This window comes from Entelurus aequoreus, linkage group LG18 (assembly GCF_033978785.1).
Source record: "Entelurus aequoreus isolate RoL-2023_Sb linkage group LG18, RoL_Eaeq_v1.1, whole genome shotgun sequence".
NCBI lineage: Eukaryota > Metazoa > Chordata > Actinopteri > Syngnathiformes > Syngnathidae > Entelurus > Entelurus aequoreus.
Window position 1 is genome coordinate 40,408,934 of NC_084748.1, and position 23,049 is coordinate 40,431,982.

At 41.0% G+C, this 23,049-nt stretch overlaps 1 protein-coding gene across 4 annotated transcripts in view; it reads right to left on the bottom strand.

The window, feature by feature from the left end:
• sorcs3a (sortilin related VPS10 domain containing receptor 3a) overlaps window positions 1-23,049 on the bottom strand; it is a 712,571-nt gene that overhangs the window by 158,821 nt on the left and 530,701 nt on the right. For all 4 annotated transcript variants that reach the window (XM_062027155.1, XM_062027158.1, XM_062027156.1 and 1 more), the window contains exon 10: window positions 332-478. In XM_062027155.1, coding sequence (XP_061883139.1) covers window positions 332-478 — 147 coding nt within the window. The remainder of the gene's footprint in view (window positions 1-331; window positions 479-23,049) is intronic.

The following is a 23,049-nucleotide window of genomic DNA, read 5'->3' on the forward strand; positions in this document are numbered from 1 at the left end:
CACAAAGTATCAATATTGGATCGGTAGCGGTGATACCAGCCTGAATTTTACTCGGTATAGGGTCGCAAATAAAATTTGTGGTATCGCACCAGCGGTAGACTGATTTCATAAATAATAGTGTACAATAAACAATTAATAACCAACCATTGAGTGTTTCCTCTGGGATGCATCCCACACAGGTAGTCGCAAGGGTTTGTGAAATAGGTTTGCCATGGTTAATAATTGATTACAAAGAGCCTGCTGCTTGCATTTTGTGCTTAGTGACGGCAATCATTCAAAACATAAAGAGAAGCAAAACATCACACAGAATGTCAAAGTCAAGGTGTCTCACCAGAATGCAGTGGATTTCAGTTCCATCCAGGTCAGTTGCAGGAGCTTGCAGAAGCCTCCAATCCCTGCCTTTGTTGTAGGTGATGAGGGTCTTCACTTGGTTGTCTTGCCGTTGGTTGGCGATCAACATGCCTCTAATGCCTGCCACCTGGAAGGCACAAAATAATGCATTTATTTATTCATTCATTCATTTATTTTCAACACCATTTTTCCCTCATTAGGGTCAGACACATTTGGTTGGTTTCAAGACTCTAATTTAGCCTAGCATGCATGTTTTTAAGTATAGACGTCCACAGTTTCCAAAAACAATTTGAAATGAAACGTGGACTCGTCAGACCACAGAACACATTTAAAATTTGCATCAGTCCATCTTAGATGAGCTCGGGCGATCATTTCTGGGTGTTGTTGATAAATGTCTGTAGCTTTGCACTTGCACTTACAGCTGTAGCGACAAACTGTAGTTACTGACAGTGGTTTTCTGAAGTGGTCCTAAGCCCATGTGGTGATATCCTTTACACACTGATGTCAGTTTTTGATACAGTACCGCCTGAGGGATCGAAGGTCACGGGCGTACAATGTTGGTTTTCAGCCTTGCTGCTTACGTGCAGTGATTTCTCCAGATTCTCTGAACCTTTTGATGATATTACAGACCATAGATGGTGAAATCCTGAGACTGAGAAAGTACACTTATTTGGAACATCCCACAGGTGAACAGGCTAATTGGGAACAGGTGGGTGCCATGTTTGGGTAAAAAAGCAGCTTCCATGAAATGCTCAGTCATTCACAAACAAGGATGGGGCGAGGGTCACCACTTTGTCAACAAATGCGTGAGCAAATTGTCGAATAGTTTAAGAACAACATTTCTCAACCAGCTATCGCAAGGAATTTAGGGATTTCACCATCTACGGTCCGTAATATCATCAAAAGGTTCAGAGAATCTGGAGAAATCCCTGCACGGTAGCAATGATACTCTGGACCTTCGATCCCTCAGCTGGTACTGCATCAAAAAGCGACATCAGTGTGTAAAGGATATCACCACATGGGCTCAGGAACACTTCAGAAACCCACTGTCAGTAACTACAGTTGGTCGCTACATCTGTAAGTACGAGTTAAAACTCTACTATGCAAAGCGAAATCCATTTATCAACAACACCCAGAAACGCCGCCGGCTTCGCTCATCTAAAATGGACTGATGCAAAGTCCATTATAAATCAATCCGGTACCAAGTAGTTACAGGATCATTGGTCATATTCAAAGTCCTCAGTTGTCCAGGGACATATTTCCTGAGTTTATAAACATAATATTAAAAAAAAAGAAGATGTGATGCCAAAAAATATTGATGTGATCATAGTAGTATCGGACCGGTACTTTTTAGAGGCGGTATAGTACCAAATCTGATTAATTAATATCGTGGTACTATACTAATACCGGTATGCTGTACAACCCTACACTATATACATCCATTCATACATGAATATTACTTAAATTTACTTTCCCACCCCCCCAAAAAAAACCACTTGTTTTGAAGGTGTTTTTACTTTTATTTTATTTTGTAGTGGTAGCAACTTCCTCCCGGTCAACTTCCTTGGTTTTCACTTTGTCAAAGTGGCCATGCTAGTGACGTCGAGGCCACATTGGGGCCTTTGGGCGTTTACACTGGAGTATGTTTACAATCACATTTTACTTGCGTGTAAACAGTCAGCTGGAAAAAAAAAAATCAGATCTCGAAAAAATCGGATTTGGCCTGCAGTGTAAGCAGTCTCAAGACCTCCGATAAAGACACAAGGTTGGTATTTTCTTGTATGTTAGTCAAGTCATGTTAGTCAGGTAAACATGGTAAGCGGCAGCTACACAACAGCTAAGCACGCAAGCTAGAAACATGTAATAAATGTATTTAATTGAACAATATTCCAGTGTAAAAGAGCACATTTGTCAATAGTTGCATATTACTTACACATACAAAGTCTCCAAAGCAGAAGCGTATTAGAAAGTATCCAGTAACAAATGTGTTTGCATCATGAGCTTAAAGTTAAAGTACCACTGATAGTCACACACAAACTAGGTGTGGTGAAATTACCCTCTGTATTTTTTTACCCATCCCCTTCTTCTACCCCCTGGGAGGTGAGGGGTATCCTTTTGGTGATTTAACACCCAATTCCAACCCTTGATGCTGAGTGCCAAGCAGGGAGGTAATGGCTCCCATTTTTTTATAGTCTTTGGTATGACTCGGCCGGGGTTTGAACTCACAACTTGCCGATCTCAGGGCGGACACTCTAACCACTAGGCCACTGATTAGGTGTAGAGTAACTGTCTTCATGTAAAAGGTATTTAAGGACGGTGGTCCGAGAAGACAGCAGAAGAGTGATCAGGCTCATATTCTTTCTCCTGGAGCTGCAGTTCCAGTCTGAGGCTCGCTAAAAACAAATAAAGCTTTTTGTTCGACGATTCCTCGTTGGCGTAATGGTAATGGGTTCCATTTTTATAGTCTTCGGTATGACTCGACCGGGGTTTGAACTCACAACTTACCGATCTAAGGGCGGACGCTGTAACCACAAGGCCACCGAGCAGGTTTAACTTGAATTATTATGCCAAAAAAAAACATATTACCACTCCACTTCAATTTAAAGACAGTGCAAGACTGTCGTGAGGTTAGTGTATAATAATACCGAACATTGTTCTTTGAGTAATTTGACTTAATCAAGCCTTTTCAAACAATTTACACTACAAACTAATACAAGTATGTAATGTAATTCCTGCTGATATCGTATTGGATTAATATCAATATCGTACAATACTCATGGCTCCAATATCCAATATAAAGTGGAAAAAGTTTGGGACACCCCTAATACTGACACTTTTGCAAATGCATGCATTGACTACGGCAAAAAAAATTGCAATTGCCCCCAAAAAGTGTAAGAAAGCAAGATATAACAACTGGATGGCACAGTTAGCATAATCAGTTCAGTCTTAAATGTTAAAAAAAAATAAAAAATCCCTCAATTGTTATTTATTGACACATGAACATATGCAAAAGTACTGACGTTGAATACTGGTATCGACTCCAGGTACAAATGTGGAAGGTACCCATGCCTAAACACATCATCATCATTGCCATGTGAACACGTGGTTTTACTTTTATATTTGTCAGTAGCTTGAATCTCAGTTTAGTTTGTAGTCACAAGATCCTGTCAGCAAGCAACAGAAAAAGCCGTTTGTCTGTGGGAAGCAACAGCATGACAGCCATCGTCAGTCGGCAACGTCTCTTTTTCTGTCCTAAGTGCTCATAATTACACTTTCTCAGTGAATCGGTGGACACAAATTGACATCGGATAATAAGTACCTACATTGTTGTGACTAATTTCTCAGAGGCATAGTTATCTCCTTGAATAGAACCACACGCCAATACCCGTATTTCTGGAACAGCCTGCCATTTGTTGCTCAGGAGGTCACACTAAATGCTGAACATACCTAACGTTGTCTAAAAAGAAAAAAGGGTGGAGCTAGGTTACCATGGTTACCAGGTCACTGTGATCATCTTCTTGAAGAGTTACAGCTGTGTACGTGGAACTACAGGATAATCAATCAATCAATCAATCAATGTTTATTTATATAGCCCTAAATCACAAGAGTCTCAAAGGGCTGTACAAGCCACAACGACATCTTCGGTACAGAGCCCACATACGGGCAAGGAAAACTCACCCCAGTGGGACGTCAATGTGAATGACTATGAGAAACCTTGGAGAGGACCGCATATGTGGGTAACCCCCCCCCCCCCCCCCTCTAGGATAAATGTATCTAAAGAGAGTACCGTATTTCCCAGACTATAAGGCGCACTTAAAATGGTTTTTTTTTCCTCAAAACTCGACACTGCGCCTTATAACCCGGTGCGCCTAATGTACGGACTCTGTACTCTGGCTCCCGCACACACTAGGAGTCAAATATATTGTACATACAAATACACATATATACTCGCATACACACCATTATTCATACGTACATACATACATACATACCTACCTACGCTCCCACAAACATACTCAAAACAGTACATACCTACACACTCAAAGTTTGTACATCCACACACACATTCACTGTACAAACATACATATACACATACATGTACATATACTGTCACTGTACAAACATACATATACACATGCATGTACATATACATTCACTGTACAAACATACCTATACACATACATTCACTGTACAAACATACATATACACATACTGTACATATACATTCACTGTACAAACATACATATACACATACTGTACATATACAAGTACATATACTTACATACACTCATGCATATAATCACGTTTCATCAAACATATATTTACGTTGTTACCCTAGGGTAAACTGGGTAACACATGAAACACTATAACAATCTACAAGGTTAGTATAGCTGGCTTCTCTTTCTTCCCCTCCATTTATCTGCTTTATTTTGTATTTGTAGTTATCATTACCAATATGAAATGTTGCATTTAAACTAGAGATGTCCGATAATATCGGCCTGCCGATATTATCGGCCGATATATGCGTTAAAATGTAATATCGGAAATTATCGGTATCGTTTTTTTTATTATCAGTATCGTGTTTTTTTTGTTTGTTTTCTTTTGTTTTTTTTTAATTAAATCAACATAAAAAACACAAGATACACTTACAATTAGTGCACCAACCCAAAAAACCTCCCTCCCCCATTTACACTCATTCACACAAAAGGGTTGTTTCTTTCTGTTATTAATATTCTGGTTCCTACAGTATATATCAATATATATCAATACAGTCTGCAAGGGATACAGTCCGTAAGCACACATGATTGTGCGTGCTGCTGGTCCACGAATAGTACTAACCTTTAACAGTTAATTTGACTAATTTTCATTCATTACTAGTTTCTATGTAACTGTTTTTATATTGTTGTACTTTCTTTTTTATTCAAGAATTTTTTTTAAATTTATTTATCTTATTTTACTAATTTTTTTAAAAAGTACTTTATCTTCACCATACCTGGTTGTCCAAATTAGGCATAATAATGTGTTAATTCCACGACTGCATATATCGGTTGATATCGGTATCGGTTGATATCGGTATCGGTAATTAAAGAGTTGGACAATATCGGAATATCGGATATCAGCAAAAAGCCATTATCGGACATCCCTAATTTAAACAATTGTATTGTTGATAATAGAGGTAAATTATTGTTATTATTCATTATCAATAGTGCTATTTGTATTGGTATTTGTATTGCTCCATTTGTAGCGTGATAATGTTCAATGTTATTTCTGTGTTATTATTTATTTCACTAACTGCTTCTTTGCTATCGTGTTTACTATCATATTTGTACATAACGTATTTGCTGATGTTGTTCTGTTGTTGTTGTGTTTGTTGTAGTTGTTTTTGTCTCTCTGTCTTATCCCCCTCTTGTCCCCACAATTTCCCCCTTTGTCTTCCTTTTTTTTTCTCTTTCTATCCCCTCCTGCTCCGGCCCGGCTGCACCAAATGATAATATAAATACATTGAATAAAGTCAAATACAAATAAGGCAACAAGAGAAGTATCCCACACTTCTTTTGTAAAATACATTTGTACAGCCGATATGGGGCATCTACATCAACTGTGATTTGCCTGAGAAGCTGGACAGGACCAAACAAATAAATACATGCATAAATAATGTACAGAATAATTCTGGTTTTGCTTACCGACCTCGAAGCAAATTTATTTGGTACATGGTGTAATAAGTGTGACCAGTAGATGGCAGTCAAACATAAGAGATACGTGTAGACTGCACTATGTTGGCAATATGAATCAAGTAAACAACACCAACATGTTATATGTTCCATTGAAAATATAGAACATTACACACGGCGCTCAAAAATCTATCAAAATGTTTCAGTACGACTTTGGTAAGCGATGAAGCCGCACCGCTTGATGTGCTTCAACATACGAGTATTATACTGGATCTGGGCACTGCTGAAATGGACTGCAGATATTGGATTTCAGACGCAGTCCGATAAAATTCAATATCGTTTTTTTTCCCACTAGTATTGGATTACTATCTGACATCAATATGGGATCAGGACACCCCTTCTTTTAACAGTCTGTGTTAAATTGGTCACTTTCATGTCCATCTCCCAATTCTAGAGGTGGATTGGGACAATGTTCTACAGAATCTGTACTCCTTGCCACATGTTGGACAGGTCATTGTCAGAAGTAATGCATCACATGTACACACTTTACTGTATTTAAGTTTTATTTGCATGTATTTGACTTCAACTGACTTCTTTGTAAGTCAGTTGAATCTGTACTGTACTTTTATTTAAGAATAGTACTGTGGCGTGTTTGAACAGCATGCGCATTAGTGTCAGTTGCAGGATGGCAAACCGCATTAGAGAAAAGTGAGACTTTTGTCACATGCCTGGAATCTATGGAGAGTTTTATCCCTAACAGATCAAATATGAGCTGACCCTCAGCACTGTGTCGCTGACTTAGACCACTTACGTCTAGAACCCTCTGTGGCAACAGCTCATCTCAGGCCAGGGATCACACGCCACGTTAGGAAGGTTACATAATCCTTGGCCTGGAACTAGCTCTTTTTTTTATTTTTATACTTACGTAGCTGTTTACTGAGCTCTCCTTCCTCGTTTGTTCAAACTCACCATCATATCCAGTGAATCCCCTTGTTCCTAGCTCTCTTACACGTCCGGAAGAGAGCTTCCGTTGGTGGTCAATAATTGTAAAGTTCAGCAATTAGTGACTGTTATTGTTTGTCTTGTTAGAGATTTTTGACAATCACAACACGTTTTTTTTTTGATGAGTTAGTTCCTCATGCAAGACGGTATTAGAGTCAGTGATGTCACCAGTGATGGGCACTAACAAAGTACATGTAGCTTAACTACATTTCCCAGTAGCTTGGCGGGAGCCTCACGACTTTTTGAACGAGTAGCGATTCCTGTAGCTTAGCTATTTTAAACCCATGTAGCGAGGTAGCTTTCATCAAAGCTACAAGCTGCAAAGGGAAAAAAAATAGACTGTGAATCTAGGCCTCCCTAAAAAATAAGGAACAATTACAATGACCTGGATGAATGAGAACATCCATACATACGGAGAAAATCCAAAATGATTGGTTGATGTTCATATGATGAGTCACAAATGGCTAAGGTTAGGACGAATCATTGCGAACTGGCCAATCAGAGGCAACATAAGGCGGGACATCCAAACCAGAGACAGAGGGACGCTTCAAGCTGAAGACTCAAAAAAACATACTTAGCAGAGGGATTCTCTCCTGTAGATAACATTTATGTCCAGGAAACCCACAATAAGGTGTGCCCTTGGCCATATTTAGAGAAATGTATGGGTTTAGAGAAAACCATCCTCAATAACCAATTTTCTTTATAATTTCCAGATCAATTCCGTTACAATCAGTTGAGGTCTTGGATTTACATTTGACACAATATTGATTATTTCCTCTTTTGTCGCACCCTCAAGGAACATCGTGGTGGGATTTCTGTCTATAGTGTCATTGAAGTCTTCAACTGACTCGTGATCTGATTCAGCTTTGATTCCTCCTTGATTACTTCAAAGTGTGTATACGAGCGGTCCGCCTCCACCCACAGAGACGACGGTTCCATTACGGTTAAACTCAAAAAGCTTTGGCAACATTTTGATTCAACTTTCAGGAAACGTCAGACACGGGATAAGAAACGAGATTTCAGGACTATTGGGAGGTCTTCAATCACAGAGTGCTTTTGTAGTTTGCTTAAAGTACTAGTAGACTACAAGACTATGGCTCCATTGACAGCAAAGTATTACATGTACCATATTTTCCGGATCATAGGGCGCACTGCCGATGAGCGGGTCTAGTCAGGTCTATTTTCATACAAAAGGCGCACCGGATTATAGGGTGCATTACAGGGGTCATATTATTGTATATATTTTTTATTATTATTGAAAACACTTCCTTGTGGTCTACATAAATGTGATTGTGGTTCTTTGGGGCGGCATGGCGTAGTGGGTAGAGCGCCCGTGTCAGAAACCTGAGGGTTGCAGGTTCGCTCCCCGCCTCTTACAATGCCGTTGTGTCCTTGGGCAGGATGTTGATGTTGAATGAATGATAGGTGGTGGTCGGAGGGGCCGTAGGCGCAATTTGGCAGCCACGCTTCCGTCAATCTACCCCAGGGCAGCTGTGGCTACGAAAGTAGCTTACCACCACCAGGTGTGAATGAATGATGGGTTTTTAACATGTAAAGCGACTTTGGGTACTTAGAAAAGCGCTATATAAATCCCAGGTATTATTATTATTATTAAAATGTTGCATAGATTATGTTTTACAGATCATCTTCAAGCCGCTTAAGGATGTGCCGTTTTTGGGCGGTCTTATTTACAGTACGTAGCTCACCTTCGGAAGTGTCTTTTCTCCGTCATTTTTGTTGTAGCGGTGTAGCGTGCAAGGACGGAAGTGGAAGAAGTCTCAAAAGATGGAGCTAACTGTTTTAATGACATTCAGACTTTACTTCAATCAATAACGGAGCAGCATCTCCTCATCCGTGGCTCACTAGCGCAATAACGACACCGGAAATGTGTCCCATGAAAAAAAACGTCGGACCGGAACTCTCTAATAACTAAAGTTTCTTGGGTGAATAATGTAAATTCACTACACCGGTATGTTTTAGCGCTTTAATGGCGAGTTTACCAACAGATAGAAGTAAGAATTTTACACTTCTTTATATTAGAAATGGCAACAGCAGAGGATGAATGTCCCATAACAAGAAGATAGAGAAGAAGAAGAAACTTATCGACGATGACTACAAAGGCGGACGCGTGCAAATTTTCAGGACTTATGCAGATCCCAAATACAGATCAGCAGGTACCAGAGGGTAAAAAAAGTTGCTTTTGCATAATATTGCGAAACAAAACAGCAGGTAATATGTCTTACCTTGTACACACACCATAATAATACTCGTATGTTGAAGCACAGTACAATCCATCAAGCGGTGCGGCTTCATAGCTTACCAAAGTCGTACTAAAACATGTTGATAGATTTTTGAGAACCGTGTGTAATGTTCTATATTTTCAATGGAACATATAACATTTTGGTGTTGTTTACCTGAGTCATATTGCAGTCAACACGTATCTCTTATGTGTGACTGCCATCATATTGCAGCCGTCACGTCTTTCTTATGTGTGACTGCCATCTACTGGTCCCACTTATCATTTCACCATGTACCAAATAAAATAGCTTTGAGGTCGGTTAGCACAACCAAAAGTATTCCGTACATTAGGCTATAAGGCACACTGTCGAGTTCTGAGATAATGAAAGGATTTTAAGTGTGCCTTATAGTCCGAAAAATACGGTAAATACAAAATAATGGTTATAATCACAATATTTCTTTGTCCAAATACTTTTAAAAGACTCTCTATTAAATAACTCTAATTGCAATGGGTTGCCGCATTAGCATAAAAATATCCTTTAAAAACCTATTTTTAAAATAAGATTGTTTGTGTTATTTGAAATCAGTCTAAGGTAGGCTATTATCCAAATAGTTCTGGACACAACTACATTTCATAGTGTTATTTCTAAGGAGCTGTATTGCCCACTTGTAACTATACCAAAGAGTCATAACATTTAAGTGGAATACTTAAATATGACCAATTATGCAAAACCGACGTTTCGGTAAGTGTATTTCTCCTGAAAATGTAAAATCGAACAATGGAAGCATTGCAAAGATACACTATGTTGCCAAAAGTATTTGTCCACCCATTTAATGATCAGAATCAGGTGTCCTAATCACTTGGCCCAGCCACAGGTGTATAAAATCAAGCGTTTAGGCATGGAGAGTTAGTTCCAGTGAAACGAACTTTGAATGCTCCGGGATACCAAAACATTTTGGACAATTCCAGGCTCCCAACTTTGTGGGAACAGTTTTGGAGCGGGGTCTTCCAACATGACTGTGCACCAGTGCACAAAGCAAGGTCCATAAATACATGGATAACAGAGTCTGGTGTAGATGAACTTGACTGGCCTGTACAGAGTCCTGACCTGAACCCGATAGAACACCTTTGGGATGAATTAGAACGGAGGCCTTCTCGACCAACATCAGTGTGTGACCTCACCAATGCACTTTTGGAAGAATGGTGGAAAATTCCTACAAACACACTCCGCAACCTTGTGGACAGCCTTCCCAGAAGAGTTGAAGCTGTAATAGCTGCAAAAGGTGGACCGACATCATATTAAACCTTACGGGTTAGGAATGGGATGGCACTTCAAGATTATATGTGAGTCAATATAGTGAATTTGTAAAACATAGTTGCCTTCCTTCATACTTCCTCCAAACGAGCTGTTTAGAATTTGTCCCATTTGTGACGTTTTTACCAAGTGTGACGTTCGCATATATCTCCATACATGGTAGAAGTTTACCCGAATAGCTTTGTGCGAGTCTGATATTGTGCTCTAAAGGTGTAGTCATTAATCTATTTATTTGTCTTTATCCTCTTGTTGCATGGTAGACTGGCTCGTACATGCACATGCATCCTCTGCTGTAGGCATTTCTAATACAAAGTAGCGTATAGTTCTAATTTATATCCGTCAGTGGACTCTACATGGAAGCGCTAAAAAGTACAAAATGGCTGAGGGGGAGAAAACATGTAAACAAGACCGCCCAGAAAGTGATTTGTAAAACATAATCTATGCAACGTTCTGACCAAATAACCACCCTTTTATGTGATGTAGACCACAAGGAAGTATTTTAAATATATAAACAAATCCTATTACGACCCATTTAAATAGGTTTTCTTTTTTATACCTTTGTTTTCTTTCTAATCTGATTAGAGCTGAATTCTAATGATGCAACCTTTTATTGTGCAAAGTGCAGTTTATAAAGAAAATCCAGCAATAAATGTCAAGAGTTTCATGGCCTACTATAAATCTAAATCTTTACAGGTGGAATGGCTTAACTACAAAAGATGCACGGATACGATTTAAAGGCCAACCGTGCACATCGTGAGAAGGAAAAAAAAAAGCAATTGCCGTGTTATTAACCACAGCACTGATAATGTTGCATGTCAATAGACTTTCATCACAACGTTAACAGAATGTGCGGAAAAGATGTGTATACTACCGACCTATGAATGTTGATTTAAACGCCTAAAGTAGCTACCGGGCACGCTTACAAGGTCATTACAAGTCCAGAGCCCATGGCAGAGAACCTCATTAAGCATGTTTTTTTTCCCTGAATGTGTTGTTCTGGGAAGAGCGAGGGCAGAGATCATTACCAGGACCTGGATGATGGAGACGCTACAAAGACTTACAAACATGAGGGTTGTGTCATCTTAGGCACCTCAGAATTCAATTATATTTCAATTCGGGGTGCTACGAATCGATTATTAAATGTAACGTAATGCTAAGTATATTCCCCCCCCTTACAGGATTTCTTTGAAACAAGGAGTGTCCCAATCTGATAACAGCAAAAAAAAAAAAAATATCTGATGCTAATGCATCAGATAATATATATATATATATATATATATATATATATATATATATATATATATATATATATATATATATATATATATATATATATATATATATATATGTATATATATATATATATATATGTATATAATAGATATGTTTGCATCTAAAATTTCCAATATACTAATTCAGGGGTGTCCAAAGTGCGGCCCGGGGGCCATTTGCGGCCCGCAGGAAATTTTTCAACGGCCCCACGGCACATTCTAAAAATACGATAAAAAATAAATAAAAAACATAAAAAGTGGTATAAAAGAGCAAACAGGTGAAATGTAACAAGAAAATGTTGCATTATTTACTCTAATAACACAAAGCTGCCATGCAGGCTGTTTCTTTCTTTAAAAAATAATAATGAATCAAAATCAATGTCATTATGAATTATTGACCTATTCAAGGCTCCATTTACTTCACATTAAATATTCCACTTTGAGATATTTTGGGGGGAAAATGTTGCATATTTTTTGGTTGCCATTTATAAAACAATGTTTTTTTAAAGAAGGGCCTAAACTGAACAAACAAAAATAAAACTTATAATTGACGGATAGATCTGAAGTTGATCTTGAGACTATTGTGGTAAAAGTTAAAAAAAATGTTGGATTTATTTTTTTAAACTTTACTGAACAGTACCCTTTTGGATCCCCAATAATTCTAGTGGGACTTTTTTTTTTTTTTTAAGTGTCATTGCTCAAAAAAATAATGAATTAAAATCAATGTGGTTATGAGTTATTGACCTTTTTAAGACTCCAATTATTATATAATCTCAAATATTCCACTTTAAAATTTTATTGGGGGAAAATATTGCATATTTTGTGTTTTTTTCCATAAAAAAACAGGGTTTTCCTTGACAAAAATGGCATACAACTTAAGTCTTTAAAAGCGTAATATTGACAGATAGACCTAATGTTGATCTACAGATTTAAACCTTGAATAATAATAATAATAATAATACTAAATAATGACACATTTGTAATATTTTTTTTGACCAAAACCTTTTGGGGGCCCTGGGATCAAGCCTGAGTGGAGGCCTAAATGTATCTTTTTTATACATATATTGTATTGGTTTTTAAAATAAAAAATATCAAAATGGCCCCCGCTTGCTTTGATTTTTCAGTGTGCGGCCCTCAGTGGAAAAAGTTTGGACACCCCTGTACTAATTGAACAATATTGCAGTCTAAAACAGCACATTTGTCATTATAAACACGTATCACATAATTATAGTTGTATATTATTTACACATACAAAGTCTCCAAGGCAGAAGCGTACTAAAAAGCATCCAATAACAAACATGTCCGCATCGTTCAATTTACTGCAAAATGAGCTTATTTTTACCAAAATGCAAATTAACACTCCACCTCAAAAGCAATAATTTGCCACAAGGTTAGTGTTTCCATACCTACCATTGCTCTCTGTTTGACACATTTCACTTGACCAAACCTTTTCTAACATTCCATACTACAAAATAGTTAAAGTATGGACTATAATTATTGCTGTTATAGTATCAGAATATTATCGGTACTTGCAGACAAACTCTAGTCTCTATTATCGGTCTCGTATCGGAAGTGAACATGTCATATCAAGACATCGCTTAAAGTAAACATGTATCAACCAGAAGAATTCAACACTTTTCCCATGACAAAAAGTTTCTCTTATTACTCAAAGGGTAATCACTAAATTGTCTTTACAATAAAACATATTTCAACCAAAATAATTATCGCAGGGCCAACACAGATAGACAGACAACATTCACACTCACATTCACACACTAGGGACCATTTTTAGTGTTGCCAATCAACCTATCCCCAGGTGCATGTCTTTGGAGGTGGGAGGAAGCCGGAGTCACGCAGTCACGGGGAGAACATGCAAACTCAACACAGAAAGATCCCGAGCGCAGGATCGAACCCAGGACCTTCGTATTGTGAGGCAGACACACTAACCCCTGTGCTGCCGTGCTGCCCTTATTTAGAGATTTTCCGATAACCAATACAAATATTGGTTGAGCAATAATATCAGCCGATATTGCCCTAAAAATGTCATTGTGGAGGGGGGCGTGGCCTGCGGGCCTGCCGCAGATCAAACCCAGGACCTTCGTATTGTGAGACAGACACACTAATCCAGTGGTCCCCAACCTTTTTGGCACCGCGGATCGGTCAACGCTTGAAATTTTGTCCCACGGACCGAGGGGGTTTATTTAATTTTTTTATTTTTTTTGTCATTAAAAAAATACAATCATGTGTGCTTACGGACTGTATCCCTGCAGACTGTATTGATCTATATTGATATATAATGTAGGTGCACTAGTCGTAAGTGTGTCTTGTGTTTTTGATGTTGATTTAATAAAAAAAAATAAAAATAAAAAAATATATATTTTTTTTTCCTTGTGCGGCCCGGTACCAATCGATCCACGGACCGGTACCGGGCTGCGGCCCGGTGGTTGGGGACCACTGCACTAACCCCTGTGCCACTCTTATTTAGAGATTTTCCGATAACCAATAAAAATATTAGTTTAGCAAAAATATCAGCCGATATTGCCCACCGGCCTCGAAGACAGCGGCAGGTGAGTAGATTGCCCAGCTGGGCCTTGTTACCTAATCACCTGTCGCCTTTATTAGCAGCAGCCGGACAGAGACACGTGAGTGGGAGTTGGAGTTGGAGACGGAGAGCACAAACAGAAACATATTGCTGGAAAGCACACGATACTGGCGTGCATGACAAATAAAACATTTGATTCAAACTGTCTACCGGGCTCCCAAAGATCTGTTTGGGCGCCAATATGTGAGGTTTCCCTCTTGCGGCGGGTTCTCCTGACGCCGACAGATCTTCGGGAGCAACAGTTTGAATCAAATGTTTTATTTGTCATGCACGCCAGTATCGTGTGCTTTCCAGCAATATGTTTCTGTTTGTCCTCTCTGTCTCCAACTCCAACTCCCACTCACGTGTCTCTGTCCGGCTGCTGCTAATAAAGGCGACAGGTATTCAGCGCCTCTCCCGATAACCTCCCGGCAGAAATTTTCTCCCGACAAACTCCCAGTATTCAGCCGGAGCTGGAGGCCACGCCCCCTCCAGCTCAATGCGGACCTGAGTGGGGACAGCCTGTTCTCACGTCCGCTTTCCCACAATATAAACAGCTTGCTTGCCCAATGATGTCATAACATCTACAGCTTTTAGAGAGTAGAGTGCACAACTGCGCACACAACAAGGAGACGAAGCAGAAGAACGAGGAAGTTACAGACATGGCGACGCCGTCGACGAGCAAGATGAAGAAATACGCTTGCAAGTTCCAAAACGAATGGAAACAAGAATTTCCGTTCATCCAGGACAGTTCGAAGGGGAAGGGGTATGTACGTTGCCTGTACATTTTGTAGAACAGACTTCTCCATTGAACACGGTGGCCGAAACGATACACTCATCATGAACGGAGTTGTTGAACAGGCCATCTACTGGATAGCCTCCGGACCACTGAAATTCAAGTATTTATTTTATTTATATGTATAATAAAATAAATATATATATATATATATGTATAATAAAATAAATAAATATATATATATATGAAATACTTGAGTTGGTGAATTCTAGCTGTAAATATACTCTCCTCTTAACCACGCCCCCCCACCCCCGACCACGCCGCCCCCCCCCGCCTCCCGATATCGGAGGTCTCAAGGTTGGCAAGTATGCTACCGGTATATGGACGGCAAAAGTGGCTGGCCAACTTACTTAGCCAGCATTTGTGGGTCTGATGGACCAGTTGTATTTTGATTTTTACCTTATTGGGATAAGGTAAACATCTGTTCAGTATTTTAACATAAAAGTGTTTGATTGTGAGGCATTAAAAGCCACAAAATGCAACAAGTCCATCAGACCCACAAACGCTGGCTGAGTAACAACAATATGAACGTTGCACGGAAAATTTCTCTGCCAGTTTCTGCATCCCACAGGGATTCTTCTTTTGTGTTTCTGCACCTGCGGTTCCCACACGAGGTTGCAACATTATTTGTCGACACTGTCTGCTCTCATTTTCTCGCACATTTGACCTTCTGATGTTCTGTGTACCTACACTCTGTCCTCCTCCTGTCTAGGACTGCTGTGTGTGTGTGTGTGTGTGTGTGTGTGTGTGTGTGTGTGTGTGTGTGTGTGTGTGTGTGTGTGTGTGTGTGTGTGTGTGTGTGTGTGTGGTACACAGAACATCAATTCCCACACTTCTATTAGTCGTAGTAGTGTAGGGGGGGTGTATGGTGTGTGGTCATTAAATATGTATTCTGATTTATGTTCTTCACAGAAAATGAGCCAAAGTCAGTGAGTCTCAGTTTGAAAAATTAATTAACTGTATCATTTTTCTTTTAATAAAAAATGAAAACGGGTCCCACAGACCCGAGTACCACATAAGGGAGTCACATGTAGCGTTTATGCAGCAAAATAATGATCATTAAGAAGCAACCAGTGTGACATACAAAAAACTCTTCAGCTATGCACAGTTAAAATGGAGACAGGAGACAAGAAGGAGAGGAAAGTCGAAAATACATCTATCTGGGATGGTGTCGGAGACATTTTTTTCTTCTGCCTCATATCACATCTATTGTGTGTCAATGTCAGAACCACCTGCAGAAAATGTCAACCTGAACACTGAAGTAAACATTCACATTACTACTACAGCGAAGGGAGCACAAGGAGCAGAACAAAGGATTTACCTTTCTGCCTACAAGTAACCCGAGTTTGTGTGTGTGTGTGTGTCTGTAAGAGTGGATGTTTACTCCAGTCTTACTGTTGACTTCAGTGCTTATACTTTTCCAGGAGAAGTATGGCACTGCTTTCTGCTCACTCCCATTCGCGTTGTCACTTCTTGTCCACGTTTTTTTTTTTTTTTAATTACGGATATCAGTAAAGAACACCACAGCTAACGAGCTACTCCGTGAGCAACTACGACCACGAAGGTCAGGTACTAACAGCGTACTCTCTCGTGAGTTTGCCTCAGAGACGTCCACCACCTGTGATTGGCCATCACTTCGCCTTGGATTGGTTCAATAATATGATAGGTATATAAGAGCTTAGGCCACTGTGATGCAGTGTTAATTTTGATGGAAATTTATTATTTAGTTTTAGTCAGTCTTTTGACAAAAATATATTATAGTCTCCCTGTATGATCAGTTTCAGAGGTTGGTCCGCATTGCCGGCAGTAAGTTGGACCCGTTTCCAGTGAGGGTTGGACTCCGCCAAGGCTGCCCTTTGTCACCGATTCTGTTCATAACTTTTATGGACAGAATTTCTAGGCGCAATCAGGGCGTTGAGGGGATCCGGTTTGGTGGCTGCAGGATTAGGTCTCTGCTTTTTGCAGATGATGTGGTCCTGGCCAGGATCTTCAGCTCTCACTGGATCGGTTCGCAGCCGAGTGTGAAGCGACCGGGATGAGAATCAGCACCTCCAAGTCCGAGTCCATGGTTCTCGCCCGGAAAAGGGTGGCGTGCCATCTCCGGGTTGAGAGGAGACCCTGCCCCAAGTGGAGGAGTTCAAGTACCTCGGAGTCTTGTTCACGAGTGAGGGAAGAGTGGATAGTGAGATCGACAGGCGGATCGGTGCGGCGTCTTCAGTGATGCGGACGCTCTATCGATCCGTTGTGGTGAAGAAGGAGCTGAGCCGGAAGACAAAGCTCTCGATTTACCGGTAAATCTACGTTCCCATCCTCACCTATGGTCATGAGCTTTGGGTTATGACCGAAAGGACAAGATCACGGGTACAAGCGGCCGAAATGAGTTTCCTCCACCGGGTGGTGGGGCTCTCCCTTAGAGATAGGGTGAGAAGCTCTGTCACCCGGGAGGAGCTCAAAGTAAAGCCGCTGCTCCTCCACATCGAGAGGAGCCAGATGAGGTGGTTCGGGCATCTGGTCAGGATGCCACCCGAACGCCTCCCTAGCTATCCCGGCGGTGAAATGACAGTACCAAGTAAGATATGTTTTAATTGCTGAAGTGGGTTTATTGAATGATAAATGCGCCAAAAAATAGACTGTTTTGTACACTGTTGAGGGGGGATCAATGCCCAGTAGTGTGCAAGTGTGTTTCTGTATAGTATCTCCAGCCGTGTCCATGTGGTGACATAAATCACGGTATTTTGAGGGGTAAAGTCGGACTAAGTAAGACATCACTGAAGGCCTAAGTGAGAAACGCACGGCCCGCCACTGCAAAAAAACACTTGAAATCAGGAGGGAAACATCAATAATGAAAGGATCCAGTTGACTATAATAATAATAATATTAATGGATTAGATTTATATAGCGCTTACTAGACACTCAAAGCACTTCACAGAGAAGTGAGAACCCATCAGAACCCCCTATGATTCTTTGACTAAAACTTAATCAATTTAGATGACTAAAATTTGACTAAGACTATAATATCCATCCATCCATCTTCTTCCGCTTATCCGAGGTCGGGTCGCGGGGGCAGCAGCCTAAGCAGAGAAGCCCAGGGGCCGTACTTATCAAGCTTCTTAGAATTACTCCTAAGAAGTCTGCTAAGAGTTGACTTAAGAGTAAATAAATTCTTCGCTGAAAGCTGCACTTAAAAGTTAGTTATCAAGCGTCTTACTCACACTTTCAGCGAAGTGTAGGACTGAATCTTAAGTGTCACACTCAGAGCTGAATTACGACATTACTATGTGCCGTGAACGGAATTTTAGGTGACGTCATTTCTGTGTCCATATAAATGACCAATCACGGAAGGGAATCCGTTGTCTAAGAATAAAGAAATATCTTGGAAATATTTAAGTGGACAATGGGAGTGTATATTTTGACAATAAACTACAAAATAATACAAAACAAACTAGTCCCCGCCGGCACTCACGCTACCGCTCCCTCTCTTCTATCGCCCACACACTCACTGACGTCACTCACCTCACGGCCACACACATACGCTACTGTCATAACATTTTCTTTCCAATTCATTAATTAGGCAACTGATTTGAAACTGGTGTGGGTGGCTCTGTATATACTAGCCCACTGCAGACACTTGCAGAAATCAACAAGGAATCGAAAAGTATTAAATCTGTGACAAAAATATCTGCTCTGTCTAAACGATACCGTTTGATCAGCTGCTCGTCATAAAAAAAAATAAAAAATTGTTCCGTTCCCTGAACGTTCGCGCACGTCTCTCTCGCCTCAGTGCCATCCCCTGCTGGCAACTCCTAACCACTTAAGACACCTCTGAAGGTCTCTTAAATATCGTGGAGAGTAGGAGTGATTCTTAGACTTAAGAACGTTGATAAAAAGCTTTTATTCTTAAGTTTGAGAGTAGGACTAAATTTCGCAAATTCTCAGGACTTAAGTGTAAAATGGCACTCTAAGAAGCTTGATAAGTACGGCCCCAGACTTCCCTCTCCCCAGCCACTTCGTCCAGCTCTTCCCGGGGGATCCCAAGGCGTTCCCAGGCCAGCCAGGAGACATAGTCTTCCCAACGTTTCCATGGGTCTTTCCCGTGGCCTCCTACCGGTCGGACGTGCCCTAAACACCTCCTTAGGGAGGCGTTCGGGTGGCATCCTGACCAGATTCCCGAACCACCTCATCTGGCTCCTCTCGATGTGGAGGAGCAGCGGCTTTACTTTGAGCTCCTCCCGGATGGCAGAGCTTCTCACCCTATCTCTAAGGGAGAGAACCGCCACCCGGCGGAGGAAACTCATTTCGGCCGCTTGTACCCGTGATCTTGTCCTTTCGGTCATAACCCAAAGCTCATGACCATAGGTGAGGATGGGAACGTAGATCGACCGGTAAATTGAGAGCTTTGCCTTCCGGCTCAGCTCCTTCTTCACCACAACGGATCGATACAGCGTCCGCATTACTGAAGACGCCGCACCGATCCGCCTGTCGATCTCACGATCCACTCTTCCTCGTGAACAAGACTTCGAGGTACTTGAACTCCTCCACTTGGGGCAAGGTCTCCTCCCCAACCCGTAGTTGGCACTTCACCCTTTTCCGGGCGAGAACCATGGACTCGGACTTGGAGGTGCCACATTAAACCACACACATTAAAAAACTAAACCCAAATAAAATAAACCGCTTCCAGCCCAGGGCGGGCACGTGTAACTCTGTGGGCGGACACAGCTGTTGTGACTGCGATTAATAGCTACAGTACGGTACGTGCCAGTTGACTGTTATTGTTCTAGCAAACTTCCAGACGCAGCAGTTGTCTTTATGCATTTCGTTTTCATGGAAAATAATCGATTTTTGAACGTTAGCTAATTCAATCAATCAATCAATCAATCAATGTTTATTTATATAGCCCTAAATCACTAGTGTCTCAAAGGGCTGTACAAGCCACAACGACATCCTCGGTGTCGAGTGGGTCTGACATAATATTGTGAAAGTCCAACACATCAGCGAAAGTCCAGTCCATGGTGGGGCCAGCGGGAACCATCCCAAGTGGAGACGGGTCAGCAGCGTAGAGATGTCCCCATCTGATGGACAGGCTAGCGGTCCACCCCGGAGCAGAGTAGAAAAGAAAAGAAAAGAAACGGCAGATCAACTGGTCTAAAAAGGGAGTCTATTTAAAGGCTAGAGTATACAAATGAGTTTTAAGATGAGACTTAAATGCTTCTACTGAGGTAGCATCTCTAACTTTTACCGGGAGGGCATTCCATAGTATTGATATTGATCGCCACGTGCCGCATCGCGATTCATCAATTAATTGACGTATCAGCAACACTCCTAATAAACATGGTGGCATTACAACAGTGAAGTGAGTGTGAAGTGAATTATATTAATATAACACTTTTTCTCTAGTGACTCAAAGCGCTTTACATAGTGAGACCCAATATCTAAGTTACATTTAAACCAGTGTGGGTAAAGTGTCTTGCCCAAGGACACAACGGCAGTGACTAGGATGGCAGAAGCAGGGATCGAACCTGGAACCCTGAAGTTGCTGGCACGTCCACTCTAGCAACAGAGCTATACCACCCAATACATGCTGTAAGGTTCGGGTCATCCTGGATGCCTGATTAAATATTCAACATGCCTTTTTGGGTTCTCAGACTGGGCAGACCTGGTTCCACTTGTCCAGGGTACACCCTGGACAAGTGGAAGTCGCCACCTCATCGCAGGGCCAACACAGACAGACAGACGACATTCACACCCACATTCAGACACTAGGGCCAATTTAGTGTTGCCAATCAACCTATCCCCAGGTGCATGTCTTTGGAGGTGGGAGGAAGCCGGAGTACCCGGAGGGAACCCACGCAGTCACGGGGAGAACATGCAAACTCCACACAGAAAGACCGCGATCCTCGACCTTCGTATTGTGAGGCACATGCCCTGGCCTCTGTTCCACCGTGCCACCCACACTTGAATCCATTATATTTAAAGCTAGCTACACATATTGCTAGCATACACATATACTTAGAAATTAGTATATTGACCTTCCCATCATATTTATGCATACTAAGTTGTGGAGGGGGGCGTGGCCTGCGGGGTGTGCAAGGACCGGCCTCGAAGACAGCGACAGGTGAGTAGATGGCCCAGGTGGGCCTTGTTATCTAATCACCTGTCGCCTTTATTAGCAGCAGCCGGAGCGAGACACATGGTTGGAGTTGGAGTGGAAGGCAGAGAGAGAGACACACAGACTCAGAGGAAGACGTTTCGCTGAAAAGCAAAAGCCTTGCACTATTTTATGGAAATAAAACAGTGTTATACCCCTGATCCGGGCTCTTGTGTCAGGGTGTGGTGGTCCGAGGAACCCACTAGAGGGCAACCTCTACATAAGTATTATATAATTGTTATCAAGGATGATTTTTTAAATCACACACAGAGTAGCACCCGCACTACAGACAGCTCTTTGCCGCAAGGGTGCGAAGCGTTTACTGCTCCTGGGACAGAGGAGAAGACAGACATTTTGAGAGGAGCCATGGGTGGCAATATTTCTTCATTTTCCTGCTTGTGACCATGGGGGAATTATATATCTTTGCTTCAAACAACCACGCTAAAATGGTGAATTTAAAAAGTGGCAGCCGCTTGGTGAGGTACGAACCACTGAGGAGGACAGCAGTTGTTGTTTTTTTCCTTCACACTACATTTCATACACTTCAACATCCCCGGAGGGAAGGGATTGGAGAGTGGTCTGAATATGGACTCTAAATGGAGGCATGAACCTATGAGGGGCCGTTAGGGACATTATTCAGAATTACCTCTGACATATACTACTGAAATGCTCTCACATAAACAACTGAAATGTTTTTCTCACACACACACTACTGAACCACTCTCATACACACTACTGAAACACTCTTATAGACACTACTGAAATGCTCTCACATAAACAACTGAAATATTTTCTCTCACACACACTACTGGAACACTCTCATATATTACTGAAATACTCTTATACACTACTGAAATGCTCTCACATAAAAAACTGAAATGTTTTTTCTCTCACACCACACTACTGAAACACTCTCATACCCACCACTGAAACACTCTCATTCACACTACTGAAACACTCTCATACACACTACTGAAACACTCTTGTATACACTTCTGAAATGCTCTCACATAAACAACTGAAATGTTTTTCTCTCACACACACTACTGGAACACTCTCATACACACTACTGAAACACTCTCATTCACACTCCTGAAATTCTCTCACATAAACTGAAATATTTTCTCTCACACACCCTACTGGAACACTCATACACACTACTGAAACACACTCATTCACACTATTGAAACACTCCCATACACACTACTGAAACACTCCCATACACACTACTGAAACACTCTTATACACACTACTGAAACACTCTTATACACACTACTGAAATGTCTCACATAATCAATCAACTGAAATGTTTTTCTCTCACACACACTATTGAAACACTCTCCTACACACTACTGAAATACTCTTATACACTACTGAACCACTCTTATACACACTACTGAAATGTCTCACATAATCAATCAACTGAAATGTTTTTCTCTCACACACACTATTGAAACACTCTCCTACACACTACTGAAATACTCTTATACACTACTGAACCACTCTTATACACACTACTGAAATGCTCTCACAAACAACTGAAATGTTTTTCTCTCACACACACTACTGGAACACTCTCATACACACTACTGAAACACTCTCATTCACACTCCTGAAATTCTCTCACATAAACTGAAATATTTTCTCTCACACACCCTACTGGAACACTCTCATACA